Below are 23526 nucleotides of genomic sequence, written 5' to 3' on the forward strand. Positions count from 1 at the left end.
GAAATCAGTTAACATAAATAAATTCCTTTTTGGGGGCATATACAAATGTGATGATAATAAACTGATTTAAAGGAAATACTATATATGTTACATATAGAACAAAATACATTTTTAGTTCTTTGTTATAATGTTGTTGCATTTATAAGCAAAATATGTAACTTTTTATATTATATATTTGTATGCAACTTTTTCATATAATATGCAGTGATAAATCAGATTTGTATGGCATTAACCTGAAAGCAATTTAACACTTGTGCGACCTTTGGGCAATTTTTGTCTTTTTCATTTTAGTTTTTCGATCATTTTGTGTTAATGCCAATGACCAAATGTGTGTATTTTGATATTTCAACCTCAGTTCCTATAATGCATCTATAATACACTGTGTACACAAAATAGTTACACTCTGGACCTTCAAGACAAAAATGTCCCCATTGAAACCCATTAAAATGGCAATATTTGATCCAAGTGCAATTAAAGCATAAAATCATGAATTCTAGGATTTTCTGCTTTCATTGCAGAGCCCTGGCATCAAAATTAAAATTTTAAATATTTTCCAAAATACCAAAATGTTTCTCATGTTTAGCCTATGGAGCAAATACATGCTTTTTTTCCTATTCCTATTCTGTTTGCTGTATTATAGAGCACTGCAGGACAATTGAATAAATGATGCAGCTAAAATTGTGTGGGTGTGTTGGTATGGATGTCAGAGTGCGTTTTGTACTGTATGTGTGTGTATTGATAAATTTGTGTGTATAGTGTGTGTGTAGAAAAAACAGTGGCATTATGTACAATGGCAACAATGTTGTTGCTACTCAATAACATATCCCAGACTGTGATATTCCAAAAATAAATTCCCCTTAGCATTTAGTAAATGAAAAATAATGTTTTTTTTGTGTGTGTTTTGTTTTCTCATAAAAAACAACAGTGACATTTTATAAACAAACGGGCATTTAAAGGGTTAAAATCCTGAAAATGAATGAATATTTGGTAGTTATGATCAGGACTGATGTTTGTTAAAAAAAATTATCTCATTGAAAGTGGAAAATAATATTAATATATAAATATTTTTATTGCAGTTTTTAGACGTGGACATTTTTGTCCTCTAAGGACCTCTGATTATTTATTGATGCACAAGGGTTAAATGTGAACTGGAACTGACAGGAATTTATATTATATATATATATATATATATATATATATATATATATATATATATATATATATATATATAAAACAATGCTGAGATTGCACTCTGTCACCTCATTTCAAAAGTCCACCACATGGGCTCTATTATAACTTTACTTCCAAAGAAACGATTAAATAAACTGTTTATTGTTGAAATTGTTATATTGCATATCTCTGCACATCAGCCATTTCATAAGTTTCACCTCTTAAGTTAAATTAAGAGTAAAGCAAGTTACATCTCAGTTACAAATGTTTAAACAAATAACGTAAAATCAACTTGAAAATAGCATGTCATGACTCCGGCTTTGCTGGTGAAAATCTTTGCATGATCACACGCAGGGCTGGACTGGTAATCTGGCATAACGGGCATTTTCCCTGTGGCCCAACGCACTTTTGGGCCGATCAGGGGCAGAATGGCCATTGGGAGAACCGAGCGGGCCGGTGGTTCGGCCACGAAACGTGCCGAATGGGCCACGATAAGCATCAATGAGCCGCCGCGTTATGCAAAACGGCGCCGCAATATGCAGAAAAGGACAGCGAACACCCAAAGAGCCCAAAGTTCCATAGTGCAGCTTTAACAGTGCTCTCAGTAATATTTCTGTTTATGTTCACTGACACCTAGTGGTGCAGATGCAGCATCACACAAGAGTAAACATTTTCAGTTAACCAGTACCATGTAGAAATGTGTTATTCGCAGTCAACCATGATTCATTTATTCCAGAAGTAAAGTGTGATTATTGAGATAAAGCCAATCCTCAAATTCTCTTTACACAAACTCATGCACATTGATACACGCTGAAAGATGCGGTGGTGTTAGTTTTTGTAAAGAAAAATAGCCAAAAAATAAAGATGTGATGTGGAGGAGACGTTTGTAGCAGCCTGCTGGCACTTCCGTGTTTGTTTTTCTACCCTCCTCTTGTGCTCTTTTTTGTCAGAGACAGTGTGCACACTTGACGACTGGTCTGCCAGATTGTAAACAAGTTTGAAATTTAGCGTATCATCTGGGATTACTCAATCTGAGCATTGGAGCGTGTGTTTTACAAGTTTTGATGGTGCCACAGAACCACGGTTTTTACAGTTTTTCAAAGAAATCAACCTACAAATAAATTATTTGAATACCTGCATATTAAGATAGAATAGGAGAAAGAATTTTAACATTGAAAATGTTATTTAAAGTCTTTAAAAGGAAGAACATTCATATGAACAAAGAATTGAAAGACCAGGAAAAAATATATATATATGTACCCTCTGCTTCATCTTTATGATTCTTTTTTCCTTTCCTCCTTTCTGACGCTGCTGTTCGGGATTGCTCGTCTTCACCATTTCCTTTTAATGGTTTCCCTGCTGAGCTGTCGTCTCTCTAGCAAAGCAGCAAAGACAGATATAGGATGAGTGAATCCTGGGTGCAATGTCTCACAGAATTACATGTGCATGAAAGTTTTATTGCCTTTATACAATGGGAATTGTGTTTGAACAGTGGATGAAAGAGTCTAGTATATAACTAACACAATGATTGGTACAAATCCCCATACACAGAAACCAAAACACACTTTTTCTAGCACCAAGATCATTAAAAAAAATCAGCATGCATGCAAGTCATGCATGTAACCACAAGTTAGCAGCCACTCATGCTGAGAGTTAGAAACCAGAAGAACATGAATAAACGGCAGCCATGAATCAGAAACTAAAGCATGTTGGGCTTGAGTGTCGTGGATTAATCAACACACGGATAATTAGAGGGATGTGAGGCACTCTCTGAAGTCACTCTCACCTCTTCTAGCAGAGCTTTCTTGGCTGCTGGCATTTTAAAGTTGACCGTTTTAGACTTGTCTGTTGAAAACAGGAGAACAAAACAATTACACCAAAGATTTTTGAAGAGACCTTAAAGACAAAGACTTGACAGTTCAACAGTATCAGAACAAGTGGAGAACATCATGTGCCCAAGGCCATGTGTGGGTATGCACCTTTGGCTGGATCAGCCCTCTCCAGTACAACTCGAAGGCCGTCAAGGTTTGATATAGGCACTCCAAGATCAAGAACTTCTGTCTCTCCACTCTAAAAAAAGAAATAAAAATACAATAATTTTAACAATAGCATAAGCCTGTTTGCTCTGAATATGTGGCAACATCTCTACTGAAGAAATCCAAAGTCCCCTTAAGGAAAGTCACGTCACCATGCTCGTAAAGCATCCGGGCAGCTGTTTTCTGTCTCACTATTGGATACAAGTAGCAAACGAGAACAGCTCTTATTTACTTAAATGGGAAAAGACCAAAATCTTCAAAACGGTTGGTGAAGATTGCAATTATTCTTCTTCTTTCGGCTGCTCCCATTAGGGGCCACAGCGGACCACTCCTGATCCACATATTTGACTTGGCACAGGTTTTAGGCTAGCTGCCCTTCCTGACAAAACCCCCAGTGGCTGGGGGATTCTCAGTGAAGATTACGATTAAATAACATAATTGAACTTGGCACTGAAATCTAACAACAACAACTGTATGATAAATTGTGCTTCTTTAGCTCAAATCATGCTAAAAACCTGTTGTTTAATTATGCTTAAAATGGTATTGATTACTACAGAAATTTGTAAAACAAGCAAAATTGTGTTTACAGTAATGCACTTACAACTGAAGTCTATGGGGCAAGGCATTACATTTGGATAAACGTTAGTACACACTGCTTACAAGTATAGCGACAAGACCTACACTTAGTCTACACCGGGCGTGTCTTTTGACACTATGTGACGCAATGGCTTGAGGCAGTCTACACTAGACTAGACTACATGAATGCTCAAACCGTTTATTTGTTAGGACACACATTTTCTGTTGGCGCGACACAACGGATGTTTCCAGTGTAGACAGCATAATTGATAATAGAATACCTTTTATTGTCATTGCACAACTGTACAACGAAATGTAGTGCTTCTCCTCAGTGGTACACACATACATGTAAACATACATACAACAAATAAAGACAAAAGGGCTTAAAAATATACAAAAATATTAATAGTCAATCAGTTAAAAGCAGTGGTATTATTACTGCACAACCCTGTAACTTATAATGTGTAGTCTCCTTATTAATTAGAGTTCAATTCTTTGATGGCGCTTGGATAAAAACTGTTCAGGAGTCTGGAGGTGCGCGTCTTAAGAGACCAAAAGCGCCTTCCAGATGGCAGCAGAGTGAAGAGGTGGTTGCCGGGGTGAGAAGAGTCCTTTATTATGTTTCTGGCCCGATATAAACATCTGGTTTTGTAAATGTCCTCAAGTGAAGGCAACTGTGAGCCAGTGATTTTCTGTGCTGAATTGATGACTCCCTGCAGAGCTTTTTTCTCAGCCACATTGCAATCAACATACCACACCAGGATGCCGTAAGTTAGTATGCTTTCAACAGAACAGTAGTAGAAGTTCACAAGAAACTGCTGTGACAGATTGGTTTTCCTCAGTGTCCTCAGGAAGTATGTTATCTGGCCCTAAACAGAGAGTATGAGTTGGCAAAATATCTCTTTACTGTCAGAGATAGAAAACAGAGACAGACCCTAACCAAATACAGCCTCAATGACCAGATATTGGCAATTGAAAAACGAAGACACAAAAAATCATGGCAACCAAAAGAAAACAGAATATGTGGTCACTGTTGGACAGGTGAGGTCGAGACAGAAATGCACTTCCTCCTAAAATGTGAAACATTCAGTGAAATAAGGAATGTTTACCTAAACAAGTTTAACTCTGAATCTTCAGACTTTAAAGACCTAAGTGACCTCTCAAAATTAAAAATACTCCTAGGAGACGGAGACAGGGCACATATTGCTTCCCAATTTGTATCAACATGCCACAACCTGAGGTACAGTGAAAGATCTGGACACACACACACACACACACACACACACACACACACACACACACACACACACACACACACACACACAATGTGATGTGATATGGTAAAATAAATAATAATGGTAATTTATATATTATTGTTATTTATATATTACTAATAATTATATTACATACTGTCCAAGTTATTGGACAAATTGTATTTTTCTTTTATTTTATTTATTCTATATGATGCTTTGGCAACATTGTTTTTGAAACTTTTATGCCAAAAAAAGCCCATTGAATTGAATGGAAGTATAGCCGCTGCTGTGCCTTCTTCACCAGAGATGTTGTGTTTACAGTCCATGTGAGGTCCTTGGAGATGTGTTTGCCAAGAAATATAAAGGTGGTCACCCTCTCCACAATTTCTCCCATACCTTCTGTTTTCTGAAATGAATAACAAGCTCCTCTGTCTTGGAGGTGTTAAGTGCCAGGTTGTTATTGGTGCACCACTCTGAAAGTTCAGCAACCTCCTCCCTGTAGGCAGACTCATCCCCATTTAATATTAGCCCCACCACAGTGGTGTTGCCTGCAAACTTAATTACTGTATTTCTGCTATGGGTTGGTGTACGGTAGTGGGTGTAGAGTGAGAAGAGTAGAGGACTCAGCACGCAAACTTGTGGAGCTCCATTGCTGAGTGTCAGAGTGGAGGAGTAATGTTTCCCCAGCCTGACAGTCTGTGTTCGGTTTGTTAAAAAATTCTTAATCCATATGCATATATAGTCAAAGTTGAGTCACAGTCACATTGAGCAGTTTGGTTACCATTCTTTTGGGGATGATTGTATTAAATGCAGAACTAAAGTCCACAAACAGCATTCTCACAGATGTTCCAGGGTGCTCCAAATGATTCATAGCCATGTGAAGAGCTCTGTTGACCTGTTGTCTCTATACGCAAACTGGTGTTGATCCAGAGCGGGAGAAAGTGTCGATTTAATGTGTCTTAAAACTAGCCTCTCAAAACACTTCATCACAGTGGAGGCTGGCGGCATTCCTGGGATTGACACTATCACTTTCCTGACATCAGCTGTGGTGATAGAAGGTGCCAGGCTGTCAGTAGATGGTCACAGTGCAGACCCGGTCTCATCCATCATGACTTCAAATCGGGCGAAGAAGTGGTTTAATTCCTCCGCTAGTGAGTCGCTGGTGGTGGTTAGGTCTTTACTGCTTTTATAGTTTGTGAGTTGCGTCTCTATTACTGAAGTGTCCTTCAATTTTCTGCCTGTAAGCTGCTTTTGCCTCCTTGATGCCTCTCTTCAGCTTGGACCTGGCTGTACTATACAGTTCATCATTACCAGACCTGAAGGCTAAGTCATGGTCTCTCAGCCGGAGCTTACTGTCTCGTGTCATCCATGGTTTGTTATTTGGATAACATCTAATGTGTTTCTAATGGGTTGTATTGCTTTTTGACACGACACACCGCATGCCTCTGATGTAGACATGGTGTAAAACTTCAGGCTGTTACCACGAGACTTGTGTGATAAAATAGCTAACTACCCTTGTCTGTGCAGTATTTAAACTCCTGTCATGACCATGTAAAGCCAGTAAATCCTATAACTTTCACATGATATGCCTAAGCATACCAAAAAGGGACATATTTACTCATAAAATACTCTTTATATGAAGCACAAATGATTTAGACAGCTTTACAGGTTACATAACACATTTTTTACAGAAAAATTTATATTAGCACTTTAACAAAAATACAAGTTGCCATTTCTGCTTTTAAAACTTCAGAGATGCCTCACCCCACTTCCATTGCAATTACTGTAAACACAAAATGAGGGAATAACATTTATTGTCTGTGGTAATCGACAACATACCACAGAGAGAGTTTAAGTTCTTTCGAACCAGAAACATTCCTTGCTAATATGCTAATATGCCTGAAAGCTACTAAAATGTTAGCATCTGCTTTTAACCTAGTTTCTTATTTGCCGTTTTAGCTTTCATCTGCACCTGAGGTTTACATAGGTCTTCTTACAATAGTTTTGAAGGTTAATGGTAAACGTCTGTGCTCTGTGATATACAAGTAAACATTTCATAGAAGACAACTGACTAAAAATAAACTAGCTGTCATTCTTTGCGGAGCTGGCTTTGTTTCAAACCATTACAGTCGTTTCTAAACTCTGCTTGTGCTGTCTTCCATTAACTTCTAAAAGTTGGCTCAGAGGACTGCCTTTGACCACTGTTTGACGTTTAAAAGGGGGAAAAACTGCTACAGAGAAGCAGTTTCTAGCGTTCCTTCTATAACTCCACACCCTCTAACACTGAACCAGCTGCATGTAGATTTCGTAGATTTACCGTTGCAACTACACATTAAGGTTGAAAAGCAGAACTTTAGATTATAGATTAGATGAAACAACCCAGCCCTTGTTTGGACTTCTGAGACTGAATTCAGGTCTGTACCAACATGCGTGCAGCAAACATGCAAATGGACAGTTTATGGCAACCATATGTCACAGGTTACCACTTACTATTCTGGCCACCAAGTCGGCAAGGTGTAGTCCATACTTGGCAACCACGGGGCGCAGAACCTCAGTCACAGGTTTTGTGGGCTTTGCTTTTAACCCCACCGATCTGTTAATGGGTACCAGGTCCAATCTGAAAATAGCAAGGAAGGTGGAACTGTTTATAGACCACCGCCAATCAAACAGCACATTTTTATGATATATGGTGGTCTTGGAGTGAACTGATCGTGCCACTTTGAAGTATTTCCTGGTGCAGGTGAAAGTGAAAAAATAAAAGGACTCTATTTGGGAGCAAATATCTGGTTGTTAAGCAAATTACCAATGCCATTATACATTATGAGACTGTCATAAACTCATAAATATCATAAAGTGAGCACTAGAATATTTCCAGATACTCTGTGTGAAAGAGAGATAATAATCGAGTGAAATGAGAACAGACTGTACCTGAACAAAGTGCGTTTTTCAAGACGAAGATCTCGGCAACTGAGGGTAATACTCTCTTGGTCCAACACCAAAGGCTAAACAAGGAAAAAGCAGACATGTCCAGCAAAGTTCAAGCTTTGCATTCACAGAGGGAGAAAAGTAGTTGAATATTACAAGATCTGAAGTCTATCTGTACCTTTTCTCCTCCAGTGAGGAAGAGGTCGACAGCAGCCAGGTTGATGTGCTGCTTTTGACAAAGTTCCAGCAGCACCTGTCTGATGGAGGCGCCCTGTTGTAGAGGGACGCAGCAGCTCGAGCCGTCGGGCAGCATTACAGTACACGTCCTGCTGCATTGCTCCTTATTCTTCTCCCAAACCAAACCTGAACTCCTCAGCTCACACTGCTTTAGTCACACAATTATAAAACATTTATGTTACTGTATCATTTCTAAAAAGTATTTGTAACATTTATACTATTTATTTTATAACAGATAGATTACTCTAAATACTGCTAAACCCTGAGTTATCATCTTTTTAAACCCTGCTTTTAACCCTGGAATGGGGCCAAAAAAATAACTGTATAAAAAAAATAATAAAATATAGTATTCTGAGTTTTCGTGGCATGTTTCAGTAAACAAAAGCCAAAGAGAGCTGATTTGCTTGCCAATATTTCCACAGAAGAGCTGCTTAATTTACAGGTTGCATGTCTGTCGCAAGCTGTATTTATTCAATCATTGTTATTGACACTGCAAATACACAAATGAGAACGGTAACCCGGGGTTTGCATATGTACAGTATGAAACCTCAGAACATGAATACCCAGAGTTACTTATTAAAGGAAAATTCTGGATTCAATACAAATTAAGCTCATTTGACAGAATTTCTGGCATAATGTTGATACCTCAAAAATTTATTTAGATTCATCCCAACTTTTTTTTAAATCGAGGTTACAGTGTGGCACATACAATGGAAGTCAATGGGCCAAATTTGATAGGGTTTAAAAGCAGAAATGTAAAGTGTATAATTTATAAAAGCACTTACATTCATTCTTCTGTTAAAAATCATGTATTATTTGAGCTGTAAAGTTGATTCAATCGTTATTTTTACAGTAAATTTAGGGTTTTATGGTTTTTTGATATTATATCGTCATGGTAACGAAGTTGTAAAATTGGCTATAACTTTACACAAAAAAGGTTAGTAAGTGATTTTATCACACATAAATCAGGTCAACACACAAAATGTTTGTCTTGTGGCTATTCTTTTGAAGGATTTAAGCTTGAATCTTTTGGTCAGATGCTCGAATCCTCTTACCTCATTCTTTCCTCCAGAACAGGAAGTGTTCAGCTCTTGACTCGCACCAGATGAAAGAGATCCCTGAGACTCTCTGCGGCCATTGCAATCTGTCCACACAAACAGATAACCGATCACATTCACAACAAAACAAATGTGATTTTGCTGAAATCCAGTAAACTGATTTCATATGAATGTGTTTACATGAACAACAAAATGCTGGAACAAAATCAACTCAATATAAAACAAGTTCAGAGGGTTTCTGTGTAAATCAGCAAATTAGAAAAAAACTTTTAAGGGTATCTATACAAATCAATATATTGTCAATGCAAGAAAGGTTTTGTCCGCTCAAAATGATGAGGACTCAGTTATATCAGTAACCTTCAAAAAGCTGTTTTATTCTATATAGGGCAGGGGCTCATGGGGCCTCAAGGGGGCTGCCATTTTAGAATCACATGACCAGCTGACTACGATTTGCTTAAACTCAGTAACCATCTTGTTATTGGACACTTTCCAAGAGTGAAATTCTACAATGGCATCTGTAACTGAAAATTATTGATTTTGAATGATGCGGCATCCACACCACTAGGTGTCACTGTAAATCCAAGTTGACACAAACAAAAAGTTACCGAGTGCACCTTTAAACATTGTCATCTTAAGCATAATCAGTATAAGATTGTATATGTAAATGTACTCAATGCCTCACAAACAGCAAATACACATATGTCAGATCTACAATAATACAGCAAACATGTAGATTTTTAACTTACTGTTTTGTAAATCTGGGGCTTCTCTTTTTTTTTGTCCTTTCCCAATACTTGGATATCTGTACCAGGGGAAAAAGCCATTTTTCTTCTCGGACTGTTTTTCTCTGAGGTCATCACTTGACTTGACCATTTTGGGCTTCCTATATTCCTGTAACACATTATTTTGCACTGAGACAGAATTCCAGTGAATCAATCAGACTAAACCTAATGGAAATAACATTTAATTAATTCCATTAAACTTATTTCGTAGAGTTATCATAGAACTATATCTAATATCAGAAATACTGAATACATCTCAATAGATGCTAGAAACAGCATAACATGCTTGGATACATCTGATATCAATGTATCCTAATACAGTTGGGTTAGAAAAGTGTATCTACCATAAACTACTGAGATATTGTGACAAGATTTACACCTTTTTAGGTGTGGAGAATGTGGAGCGGTCAGAGGTGAAGCTGTGCTTGGAGGGGGCGGGGCTACATGGAATCGGACAGGGGTCAGGTAGAGGTCGACCCTCTACATCAGCCAGCATGCACTCCTGATAGAGAGTGGACTTTAGGAAACGAGCATAACTGTCCATCTTCATCAGGTTAAAGATCTGCAGGGGGGTATGACAAAACATGTATACTTTGTACATACATATAAACATACTTATAGTACTGTATATACAGCCTTGTTGGGAGAACAGTAATACAAAATGTCAAAAATATTATACATACACACATTACTTGTCACTATTGCTTTAATTCTGATGTACATATCAGAAATGGAAGTGCAGCGTAGTTCTAGCAGGAAGACTAGCAGCTGTACATCATCACATCACTAGCTGGGTAATTCCTAGCCAATCGCATGTGAGCCATTGCTTTATAAGTCTGCTCACAATCTATCACATTGCTGTTTCAGTGTGCTAACATGTCAACCTCCACCACCCCACCACCACCAGTTGAGCCCTGTCCCGCATGGGGGTAGGCTCCTCGTCCCTGCCTCCTATCTCCGGCAGGACATGACGGTTCCGGGTACAACTCCCTCGGACCACTGGACGGGGCCTACGCCAAAGAGAGACATTACTTTCTGTTTTATATTTATCAAATAAATGGCATCTTAAACTTCACTCAATCCTGCGTGTCTTCCCGATAGAATTATATGGTGCATAACTACCATATCTCACATGTCCTGTAAAACTGATTTCTTTTTCAGTCCTCTCTTATTTTCTTTTGTTACATTGGGCTCTTTTTTTTTGTAAGTACACAAAATGCAGCGCTACATGCAACGACCATGTACTATGTCTTATCCAATTTTCCTGCCAGTGCAAAGTGCAAGTGGGTATGGGTGGGAGTGTTTGCACTATCTTTGTGTGTATGCACGCAAAATGTGGGTTAATTGTATTTTAATAAAGTGGCCCAAAGACTAAGACCTAATCCTAATGTCGACAAAAATTGTTTTCATAGTCAGATAGTCATTTGAACTCACAAAACATAACACGAGATCAAACGAATCTAATGATGACGCGCAAGAAAAATTTGTATAGAAGCAAGCTTGACTTGAGCAATCCGATGGCAAAGTTGTCGTGGGGATTCTCTTAGGCATACATGGACTGTTTGAGTTAAGAGGGATTGACGGCAGTTGGTGCTGTCATGCGCAGGGTTAATGCACATGTTTTTCTTTTTTCTTTTGTTTTGGGGAATGTTCAGTGGTTGATTGTTGCTCCAATGTTGGAATGTGGTCTTTATAATTTTATTTTTGACACACAATCTATTTTATTTCATGTGTCAAAATGTCAAAGGTTATTTATTTTCTTAACATAAGAAATATGATATAGTGTTTCTTCAAGAAATGCATCTTTCCTGCAGGAAGCTGAAAAATTTGGGAAGATATGGGGTGGACATGTTTTTTTAAGTGCTGGTTCAAGTAAGTGTCATTGCACTGATAAGTAAACATCTACAATTCAAATGTCTCAAACAGATTAAAGATAAATTAGGAAGAGTCATTTTTGTTTTAGCTGAAATTCAGATGCAAAGTCTTTTTTTGGCTAATATTTACGCACCTAACACTGATGATCAGGGCTTTTTTAGAGATCTTAAAGGGATGCTGCAAGCCACTGGCACCCTCATGATATAATATTGGGAGGAGACTTTTGATGACTCAGTCCTTGATCATAGTGGTTGGCTAGATATATAAAGCAGAGAGAGTCCTTTTCTACCATTCCCTCAGTGAAATCTGTTGGTGGTGAAATTTTTACCTTGATATTAATGATGCTTTTAAAGAATTCTATCTTGATCTCTATAGTTCCACGTCTTCATCTGCTGATTAAGATATTAGAAACTTTGTGGAATGATTAAAACTCCCTAAACTGACAACGGAGCAAAAAATAAATAGATTTCTTGATTGTGAGTTAACATTGGAGGAGCTGGGCAAGGTAATTAAGGCCTTGCCTACAGGCAAGGCTCTGGGGCCAGATGGCTTTGCTGCTGAATTCTTTTTAGATCTTATGCTACAGAACTGGCTCAACTTTTGCTAGAAGTTTATATGGAATCATTGAAGAATGGAAAGCTTCCACCAACCATGACACAAGCTCGAATCAGTCTGATTCTTAAAAAGGACAAAGAGCCAAGCGAGTATAAGAGTTACCGTTCAAATTCCTTGATCCAGCTAGACATTCAAATATTGTTCAAAATTTGATTAAGTAGTTATGACACCTCTTATACATATAGATCAAGAGGGGAGCTCTTCTGATAACATTGACCACATGATATTGATGAAATGCCTAGTGGCGAATGATCAGACTCTGGTCGCTGTCATCTCACTTGATCCCGAAAAGGTGTTTGATATGGTAGAATGGGATTATCTTTTTAAGATTTTTGAAATATACAGGTTTAGGAATACTTTTATTGGATGGATTAAGTTACTTTATAGACACCCGGTAGCGGTGGTACAAACAAATGGATTAATTTCAGATTATTTTACTCTGGATAGGGGCACCCGGCAGCATTGCCCTCTTTCCCCATTATTGTTCTGTCTTGCGCTGGAAACATTAGCAGCCACAATAAGAAAGGAAGATGATTTTCCAGGGGTTGTGGTGGGAGGTATGATGCATAAGCTTTTGCTTTATGCAGATGATATTTCATTATTCATCTCTCCGATCTTACTAGATCTATGCCTAGTTAATTGAGTTAATTGGTCTAAATCCGAAGTGTTGGCTCTAACGGCTTTTCAGCCAGGCGCCTGTCAGTGGCCCAAACAGGGCATTAAGTATTTGGGTATTTTATTCCCAGAAAATTTGAGTTAATTTTGACCCTTTAATAAAAAGTTTTTCAAGCGAGGTGGGCTTTATTACATTTGTCTATGATTGGGCAGGTTAATGTTATTAAAATGAATTGTATTCCAAAATTCAACTACCTGCTACAATCTCTCCCTATAGATGTACCCCTCTCTTATTTCTAGCAATTTGATAGCATAGCAAAGTCTTTCATTTGGAATGGTAAATGTCCCAGATTACATTTCAATAAGTTACATAGGCCGATTGACAAAGTTGGGCTATGCCTACGCAAGATTTTTTTTATTATTATGCATTCAGTCTCAGACATTTGGCGCATTGGTTGCTTCCACCTGAGAGAGCCCCCTCCCTGGTTTTGTGTTGAACAGTAATCCGTTATCTCGCATTTGCACTCTGTATTGACAAAAGTGTCCCGAGTGTTTAATTCAGACATTTATTTAAATGTCATTTATTGGTTCAACTTTTTGGGAATCCCAGATCTCAGTTTTTATTTAGGTATTTACAGCTGTGCCACGTGCTCTGTACTATTTTTGGGGGTAGCATACACTCCCCTAAAGCGGCAGATACTCTGAGTGGTGATTACTGCTATTGGAAAAGGTCATGAAGCATCAGTGTATTACTCCCTGTTAATTCAGTGTCTGGGGGATGGAGCTTTAACTTCTATAAAAAGATTATGGGATAAAAATTTAAAGTTGGTATTGGAGGAGAGAGTTTGGGCTAGGATTAAACTCTGCATCTAGAGATGTAAGGGTATGGCTTATGCAATTTAATATTTGACATAGATTCTATTGGACCCTCTCTAGACTGGATAGGCTTGGTCTTAAATGGAAAACTAGAAAAACATACTTGATAACAATAGGATTTTTTGCAGTGCATTTGTTTTATTGATTTAAACTTAATAAAAAGTTTTTTCCCTGTTAATTCAGTGAATGTCATTTAGAGGTATTTTGATGATTTTTGTCCTCTTTATAGTTAGAAAGCATGTTTAATAAAAAATTTAAGTTGGGGCACAAGCTGAATAGGCAGTTAACAGCTAATGATTAATCGTTGCAATAATCGCCCGAATAGTCAAATAATCGGTCTAATAAAAGTCGATTTCAACATAATCAGTAGTTGCAGAAAATGATTAATAATTCTTACATTCTCTATAATTTAATGGAGCGTACATCCAAATTCAGATGCGAATCACATTTTCGATGTCACTGTCATAGAAATATGCCTGTCATTAAACACTTGATCCAGCCCGTTAGCGCTTTGTTCGTGAACTTTCGCCAAACACAACACTTAGCACATGCTTGCACAAAAATACCAAAACTTCATGCCCGCTGACTTGGCGCATATGATGTAAAGCATAGCACTGCGCTTAGTGCTAGTGCTTTTAAAACAGGGCCAATTATTGTAAATATTTGGCTTTAATCTACTTTCAATCAGCTTTACATTAATGCAAAAGTTTATAGCACAGTCTGGGAGCATGCAGAAAGCATATTTCACTACCTCTGTATTGACGTGTAAGTGAAAACTTGAAACTTGAGTCAGGGTTTAATGACAGGTTACATTTGCTCAATCAAGCAGTGACAACTGCTATGTGAATGTGGGAGTTTACATGCATATGTGCGCATTGAGTGTTCTAACCTGTAGCTGTGGCTGTTTGAACATGTTTGGCTGTGGAGCTGTCAGAACATCATCTGCAAGTTGAGCCTGGCTATCAATGTTCACTGGCATAGTTGCTTTACTGGAGAGGAAGCAGTTGTAGATTTCTTTGGCCTTCTGGGATAGCTGAAAACAGAAGCAATTCAAGCATTTACCAAAACTATGTTTAGGTCATCAAAAACACAGTTTGACTTAAAATCTTAAAAGAATAGTTTTCCCAAAAATGAATATACTCACACTCATGTTGATCCAAACCTGTGCAATTCTTTTCTTTCATAGAATACACAAGGATACATCTTTTAAAATTCTGTTAAGTGATGCTAGTGTCACAGAAATAACAGACTTAACCTTTAAATTTCAGTCTGTTCCATGCACAAAGCTATCATATGGCTTTAGAAGACAACGAATACAGTGCATGTGATGTATGGATTCCTTGTATGACTGAATCACCAAAAGTCTGATTCACCATCCATTTTGTTTGTATAGAAAAAAAGCAGCATGGACATTATCTCTAACATCTTCTTTTGTGTTCCATGAAAGAAAAGAAACCATACGTGTTTGGAATGACATGAGGGACAAAACTATCCCTTTAAGTGTCCATGATGATTTCAACAGAGTCTGAAGGAACAAAATCACTGACGGAAACGTGTTTTGCAGAAGATTACCTGCTTTTTGTCATTTTCTGGAACTTGGCTAAACGATTCACAGGCCTGCCAGAATAAGATGTTTTCTTCACTAAACTCCTTCTTTAGAAACTCCTGTAGAACACAGAACAGTACATATGTTTCAAAACATATGTAGTCTACTACCCTGTGACATTACTACACTGCTACACTGTGGCATTTTTATGAATAATCAGTCTGATACACAAAAAGGCAAGCATCTCAAAAGCTGATTGTAATCAGTAAACAATATGTTTGTGTGTGAATCTAATTGTCCAAGGCAAACACAGATACTTACAGAAAAATAACGTACACCCACAGGATCCTGGAGCAAGCGCTCAAAGCTGACGGCCCATGAAGAAACGCGGCGTTCTGAGAGGCGACGATGGTTGGTGACGCAGGGCAAACTGCCGTTACTCTCCAAACTGCTCACACTGCCGCAGTCTTGATGCACAACACCACTGTGCTCTGGACACAGCAAAGAGTAAATATCTAAATGATTTTATGTTCGGATTCCTGGACTGTTCTGGTCAATTAAATAGAATGGAATTTCTATGCTTAGACTGATATGTTTGACTGAGTGACTTTAGAAATATGACTGCTATAAACATCATTTGAGCTCATATTTCGCAGTATTTTATTTGTTTTATATTTATTAGGCTCTGCCTCCTTTGCCTTCTCGGAGAAATCGCCACTGGTCAAAATAAGCAAACTTTAAATGTCATCAAATATTACAACATTTTGAAGATTTTTTTACCAAAAAACTTACCATACTTACTCATATGTCATTCAAAACCTCATTTGATTTTCTTTCTTCCAAATAACACAAAGAAAGAGACATTTTGCTGAATAATGCCATCATGATGTCAAACGCCATTTTGATGTTGTTTGAGTCTCTATTTGATCTTAAAGTTTAAAAACATTTCCAACATTCTCCTCTTTTAACATGCCTGCATACATAAACTTCAAAAGGAATTGAAATAGGAATTTACACTGGCCTTGGAAAAAAATAATAATGCTGAAATGGCACTTTGCCTCCTCATTTCAGTCCACCACATGCCATTGATTTTGTCAAATGAAAGGGACTGACAATGCATTAATTCACAATGTCATAAAAACTGTTATATGTATAACAGATGATTGTTGTGTATGTTCTGTAACATTTTCCCAAATTGAGAATGGTGTTTTAATGAGAGTGTCTTTTGTTTACTGTATACTAGGTCTATACATTGGATGAGATGTTTCTATTGACAATGCCACAGATACGATAAAAACATGTTTTGCATTTTATTATACATACTATTTGTTTTCCTTGCTTTTCAGTTGGCAAGTCCAGACAAACCTCAAAACTCTCTCTGAATACCGCTGTCACAACCCCCTTCTGACAAATCAAATGGAACTTTCTCATTGAGCTGTTGAAAGTTTGTTTTATGGTTCTGAGATGCCCAAAAGGGTCTAACCTAACGCCCTGAGAGCTGATCGTAACTACTGTGAGCATTTTTAATTTCTCTTTTAGATTTGTAACTAGTAGCACCTAATAAACCCACAAAAGAGATTTCTTTGGCATCAAAATCTCAATGTTCTCTCTTTGCACTGTCATCCAAACAAGTGATAGCCAGTGCTGAAGCATTTTACCAATCAGAAATAAGCATAAATATTTCTGATTCAAAGTAATGGCCAAAATCATCAATCATCACTGCCAACCATTTAAAAAAAATTAAATTCTCATTGTCCTCGTCCGAGGTCATCGTGTTAAACCGTGTGCTGTTTTGTAATATATCACTGACATTTTTTAACTGGCATATCAGATGAAACTAGAGATTGAACTCTTTTGATACAAATAGGTTCATTGTAAAAAATGTCATGTGGTTTCATACAAAATGTAGTTTTGTTGCTGTTTTCCCCAAAACAAACTCTTCTAAGATCTGCACCATGTTGTTTTGTCACATGACACTGTGCGTCAAATGTTTAAACCTTTAATGACGGCCCAGAGTGTCCTGAACTGAGATCAGATGGTCGCACAAGGCTAATGTAGCTGTCAGCTCAAGACATGTTGTAAGATTTTATTACAGATTTCTTGATTCTACGATCAAGTGCGTAACTCAATTCGATTCCAATCTGTATTTCGTTCATAAATACCTAATTGAGAGTATGGGGCTTGCTTTATTCTCAATATAAAACTGAAACTATACAATGCTTTAAATGATGATATTCTACCTCAATAATAACCATTTTCTAGTATCTCTTCTTATAGAATGTGCTGTAAAATGTAGCTCTTTAAAGACAGCCTTCACTGCTAAAATTCAACAGAACACAACATAGGTTTAGTGTGAAGACTTTCCTTTAAATGAACAGTAATCTCTCCATATAGATAGACCATTGTCAGCATTAAGCGAATAGCATACTGAATGCTTTGAATTTGTTATAGTTTAGAAATCGTACTCACCTCCATCTGACGTGGCCGACTGAAAGAGAAGAAAGAAAGACATGAATGAGCAATTTCCATCCTGACTTTGTTGGGGAAGAGATGCATGAAAAGGGGGAACTGAGTACAGAGGTAAAGTTACTGAGCTGGAATCAATGCTTGCAGACATCTCAGCAGCCTGTCTCATCTAAACTGAATGTGGTAGACATGAGTTTGTTGAGAGGGGAGGGTCCTAACGCATGATCGTTGATGTAGCTGTGTGTAGTAACACAGCTGTTCACACCTCTGCCCAGGTTAATGCCCACACACATACTTGTTGACCTTACCCAGGCCTGTTCAGACACTTGCTAGACTATAACTGCAACAAAGAGCTTTAGACAAGCTTTTCAGGCCATAAAACTGCTCCTGCAACAGTTTCCCTGAGTGTTGAGGGACAACAGGGAATGAGAGAATGAACGCAAATAAATATTTAAGTCAAGGATGTGGGTGGGGGGAAGAGGGGAGAGGGGAAGAGACTGAGTTGTCCCCCACAACACAATACCATGTGTCTTGTTTTTAAATCAGTGCAGAAAATAATTCAGTATGTGATGCTGGTAAATTAAGCCTACAGGGATCCTGTCGTACAGATAATATTGAACTTTTAATGGTTGCTCATCAAAGCGTTTATAGTGGGCAAGTTTAAGTTTCTAAAAATGAATAAAGCTACACACACACTGGGACAGTTGTCACAACAGAATTTGCTCCAAGCTCAAGAGACACAAAGCCAGCTGTATAATAGGGGTGCCCAGCTACGGGAATTTGTACCGTGAGACAAAGTGCTTGTATTACTCCTCTCATCAAGCTCGAAATTACTCTGCAAGTGGCACGGACCCTTTGAGGTTACATGGCGAGTCCAAAAAAAAAATAAAAGTGCGCAATGGGAGTACGATATCTGGGCTTCCACAAGTACATTATATTTCCATGACTTGATTGCCAGGATGACCTCTAACATTTTTTTTAAAACACAATTTTAAAATTCCCTTATATTTCCAGGTTTGCCATGACTATGGAAACCCTGTACAAGTTTAAAATAACATGAGGATGAGAAAGTGATGAAAGAATTTTTGGGTGAACTATACATGTAAGACATTTGTGTCCTTTTCATTCTTTTGACAGTTTGTCAACTTTTAGTTGTGTGAAGTCACAGAAATCGAGCTCATCAGAGTTCAGAAATGGCACATTCCAATCCCAGCACGTCACCTTTATAAATCAGAGCTGTTCCAGCATTATTAACACAACTAACAGAGCACTATTTATATGCTAATGAAAGACAAGGATTCTGAGAAACATGAACTGCCAAAGGCAGACACACAGAATGCGCGGATTGAAGGTCTCAGACGTAGAGACAACTGAGATTTGTCCTCCGCCACCCAGATTGAGTCACTATGCTACCACAAGGACTTAGAGCATATTGGGAATTGGGCACTCCAAATAGAAAAAAATAATATATATAGTTGCATTCTGTTGACATAAATATCGCTAAAGCTTCCTCTGACCTCTTAGCAAAGCATACAGTGTACAATATGGCCTCCAATAACCACAAGTCTCCATGAGGCCACTTCTAAATGCTATGTGCCTCAAAATGGAGAGTTCCACAGAACTTCTTATAGTATTTTCCACTCTCAACTTGTCAATAGCAAACTAAATACTGACCACAACTTACTTGAGGTAAACTCAAATCAAGCCGTACACAAAGAATTAGATTCATGAGTCTATAACTGTAACAATCTCCAACCAAGACCCATTTAGGTAACAGTATCATGATATAAAAGGGATGGAAGTTTGAGTAAGGGTACAGCCGATCTTCTCTCTTTCTCTCTCTCAGTTATCATAACCCACAAAGTCCTACCAAGTCCATAACTTGTGTAAACCTCAGTCCTTATAATAGGATCCGGACCCTTCTATGGTTCTAATTGCAGTGAGGGATGAAGTTAGTAATGGGAAACAGAGGGAAGAAAGAAAGAGAAGGGAAGAAAATGAGAAGCTATGACATGGTGAATCCTGATTACTGAATGGTTTGTGCCACCACCCTACTGTATTTGGTCAGAATACTATGGCAACTATTCATTCAGACCACAGACATGGAGGCCACCTATGACACGCGTCTCAGACGGGGGAGCTCTAAATATATCACACAGTCCCATGAGCAAACGTATTATTACACAGGGGTTTTAGAGCAGCAGGATCTGGTAGGTGTACAGCGTGGCAGGGTTCAGAGGGTGGGTGCCTGGCCTCATGGTGCAGCTTACAGACATCTGGCTGTTGTGACACTCTGCATGACATGTCTCATAACCAATCAGATGCATTGTAACTTATATAGTAAAACCATAAGTGTATTTATGGATTTAAAGAGGAACTGATGAGGTAATTTCTGTGTTTAGGAAAAAAAACATGATTCAGTCTATTTACTTAAAAAGTACAAGGAAAATTTCTCAGCTTGCCATCAAACTATAATAAAAAGCAGTAGACTCCATATTCTTTATTTAGAGCCATTTTTCCCATTGTAGCACTATAAAACTCGATTTATATACTTTCTGAAGAGTATGTGAGTCATGCACCCTTCTAAAACTCACCATCACAATGCTAGGGTGTTTTGGGTGGTTGCTCTGAGGTTGTTAACTGGCCCAAGTCAAAATAGGTGGGCTCTTTTGACTTGGGCCAGTAAGCATCCACCTAGCAAGTCTCTATGAAATTCTGGTCCAGTCTATGGGTTTTTTCAGCCATTTTGTCATTTGCCAGGCGAAAACTGGTGGGTCCAATCACTTGGTAGAGTAATACCACATCTCTTCTCAATAAGTCACAAGATTTGAGGTATCATTCATGTATGCATAAAGGCCAAAGTATACTTTCTGCATGCAAGCTAGGACATCTTGTGCACAGTGCCTGTGGCGAAAATTGTGTCATCAACACAGTACGTGCATACATACACTTCATGCACATGAGAAAAATAAAGTAAACCTAAGTCTTTAGGGTTAGGGGTTTGTTTTAGTATGAGTGTGACAAGGTTCTTGTAATCTCTCAAGGAGGAAGAGGGGGCCAGGTGAACAGCTCTTGTAAATTCTTTATTTTTGATACTTTTCAGCATACACACACTTATTTCTTTTCAGCACTGCTGGTCACCCGCACATTCAGGCTCGTATGTCTCTCTCTCTCCCCTCTGGTGGTCTGGATTTCCCTTTAAATCCCTCTGAGCTCTCACTGCAAACACAAAACAGCTGTGAGAGGTGATTTCCCACAGGTGTTAATCCTTACCGTACTCACTATTTCAGCCTCGCTCTCCACAGACGTTGCTTTGCCACGACCCCATATACACAATGACCAATATATAATGGACCCGAATAATAATGTATTTAAAATAAAAATTAAATATAAAACGTTTGCTAGATTTACACTGCTAAATAATGTGACATATTACACCATATCAGGGTGAGTGGCACCAACAAGGATTATTCTAAAATTTTTATTAAATCAAGGTTTATTTGATAATTCTGTTGCATCAAACTTAAAATAATCAGGGTTACATTATAACCATCGTTTTGATCATGACTTATATTTCACAGTAAATCTAGATTTATTTTAATCCTGTTGCTCCATTAATTTAAACTTGCAGCTGAGGTGGTTTAAATAAAAAAACTGACTTAAAATTAAACATTAATGACTGTGTAAGCGAACCGTAAATGTGGTGTCATCCTTCTGAGAGACGTTTATTATTTTATTTATGCCTATTATGGTCTGAAATCTTGGGCCATCGGATTTCAAATCCTTGGTGCGAGTACAATGGCTTGCATATCTGTGGCAGTGCGATTCACTGCTTCTCCATTGTGTACAAGCGGGGACATGGGACAGAGATGGGTCTCTTAAAGAGAAGTGAGAAGAGCTATAACCACTTTCTCTCTCTCCGAATGGATGCTCGACCATGCCCCCGTTGCCACATACCTTCTTCTTGTTATCATTAAAAGCTGCGATTAGATCCTATGCCTCTTTTCTAAAAGATCACAACCACGTTACACCCGCTTTGTTGTTGTTATCAGCTAGACTAATGTTACTGGTGATGGGGACCAGTGGAGGCTTTGGATGAATATGCTCTGTTATAGGTTGTTATAACAACTACAGGTGGCTTACAAACTACTGTAAAATGAATGTCACAACAATAAGCCCCCACAAAAGCTGCCAGTGCTGAAACATTTTGAGTCAAACCAGATGTAATAAGCAAAGGTTGCATTAAACAAATTCTCTGTCACTCACCTATTTTTTAAAACATTGACAGATAATTACAAATGATGTTATTTTGGAAGATAACAAAGAAGAAAAACATTTAAACCAAGCTCCTAGTTGTTTTTTTTATTATGAATCATCGTTACGATGTTCATATCTCATGTCGCGCTGTGAGTGTATGTGAATGAGGTAGAGACAGAGTTGTTGTTGGCAGAGTGCATGAGAAGGCAGCACTTGTTTAATACAGAAATAATGCCATAAATCTGAAGATTTTTTAAATGGAAACAATGATGATCACACACCCTCTTTTCATGGACATATCCTCTTTTTTGAACCTTAATAAAACCAAATTTCTAGATTCCCTAAATGTCCGGTATTTGGCTGTTTTCATTTTGAAGTGCACAACAAGAAATGCCATGAAATCTAGCGCATCATATTTGTTGATTCTCTACCTCTCGGTGTGCTGTATGTCTTTGTCTCTCTCTCTTTCACATGCATGTATCGTGCAGCGATCACTAGTGTCCAGTAACATTACCATGCAAATGTGTGTATGATTGTGTTCTCATCCATTCGAGATTGACATCAAAACCTAATGTCCATACACAGAAATGAGTGAGAAAGTGATTTACGTTAAGTAAACACAGACTGTTCTTCCATTTTTGATGGTTGTTAGTGACAGTATAGTGTTTGGTAATTGTAATAAGCTGCGAAGTGGAAGTCTGTAGCATCTACATTGTAAGAACAAGCTAAGCATAATGGCTAATTTCGCTGCCTGTGAAAAAGGTGGATAGTGTTGCAATATGAAAAGTCCCTCCAATCACCACTTTTCTTTGATGTCTAGGCACACCTGCCACACTCTTTTCTTCTTGTGAGTCTGCACACCTCCACTGACTTAAGGCAAGCAAGCTACACCACAACTACCTGTGTGGCAGAAGGTGCAGGGACATGCATTGTTTATATTTCCACCTTTTGATTTACGTGAGTTGACAATTTGTCTTTTTAACCTCAAAGGAAACACAAGAACTAAACTTGACTATCTCAGTGTAAAGTGATCAATAGAAAGGAGGCGAGAACCGGCTTGATAATATAAATAATAGTTTCAATGATAAACGTAAAACAAAAGACAAACACACACATGACGGACATGTCCGTTAACGATTTCTCTCTCCCGCACGATCCTGTGCAGTCGACCTTTATCCCTCTCGGGAGGCTTGATTAGCCTAATACGGGACCGGGTGTGTAGGATCACGACCAGGCCCC

General features: G+C 38.1%; 1 protein-coding gene across 2 annotated transcripts in view; it reads right to left on the bottom strand.

Moving 5' to 3' along the window:
* LOC127638843 (regulator of G-protein signaling 12-like) overlaps nucleotides 1-23526 on the bottom strand; it is a 51220-nt gene that overhangs the window by 7416 nt on the left and 20278 nt on the right. The window contains exons 4-16 of one of the 2 annotated variants that reach the window (XM_052120682.1): nucleotides 18034-18052; nucleotides 15886-16055; nucleotides 15591-15683; nucleotides 14908-15051; nucleotides 10417-10599; nucleotides 10002-10146; nucleotides 9253-9341; nucleotides 8139-8342; nucleotides 7964-8037; nucleotides 7526-7652; nucleotides 3150-3240; nucleotides 2957-3015; nucleotides 2431-2545 (exon numbers count right to left, since the gene is read on the bottom strand). In XM_052120682.1, coding sequence (XP_051976642.1) covers nucleotides 2431-2545; nucleotides 2957-3015; nucleotides 3150-3240; nucleotides 7526-7652; nucleotides 7964-8037; nucleotides 8139-8342; nucleotides 9253-9341; nucleotides 10002-10146; nucleotides 10417-10599; nucleotides 14908-15051; nucleotides 15591-15683; nucleotides 15886-16055; nucleotides 18034-18052 — 1513 coding nt within the window. Of the gene's footprint in view, nucleotides 1-2430; nucleotides 2546-2956; nucleotides 3016-3149; nucleotides 3241-7525; nucleotides 7653-7963; nucleotides 8038-8138; nucleotides 8346-9252; nucleotides 9342-10001; nucleotides 10147-10416; nucleotides 10600-14907; nucleotides 15052-15590; nucleotides 15684-15885; nucleotides 16056-18033; nucleotides 18053-23526 lie in introns of both variants that reach the window. The other variant, XM_052120600.1, reaches the window with a different exon arrangement.

Source organism: Xyrauchen texanus, chromosome 1 (genome assembly GCF_025860055.1).
Source record: "Xyrauchen texanus isolate HMW12.3.18 chromosome 1, RBS_HiC_50CHRs, whole genome shotgun sequence".
Taxonomy (NCBI): domain Eukaryota; kingdom Metazoa; phylum Chordata; class Actinopteri; order Cypriniformes; family Catostomidae; genus Xyrauchen; species Xyrauchen texanus.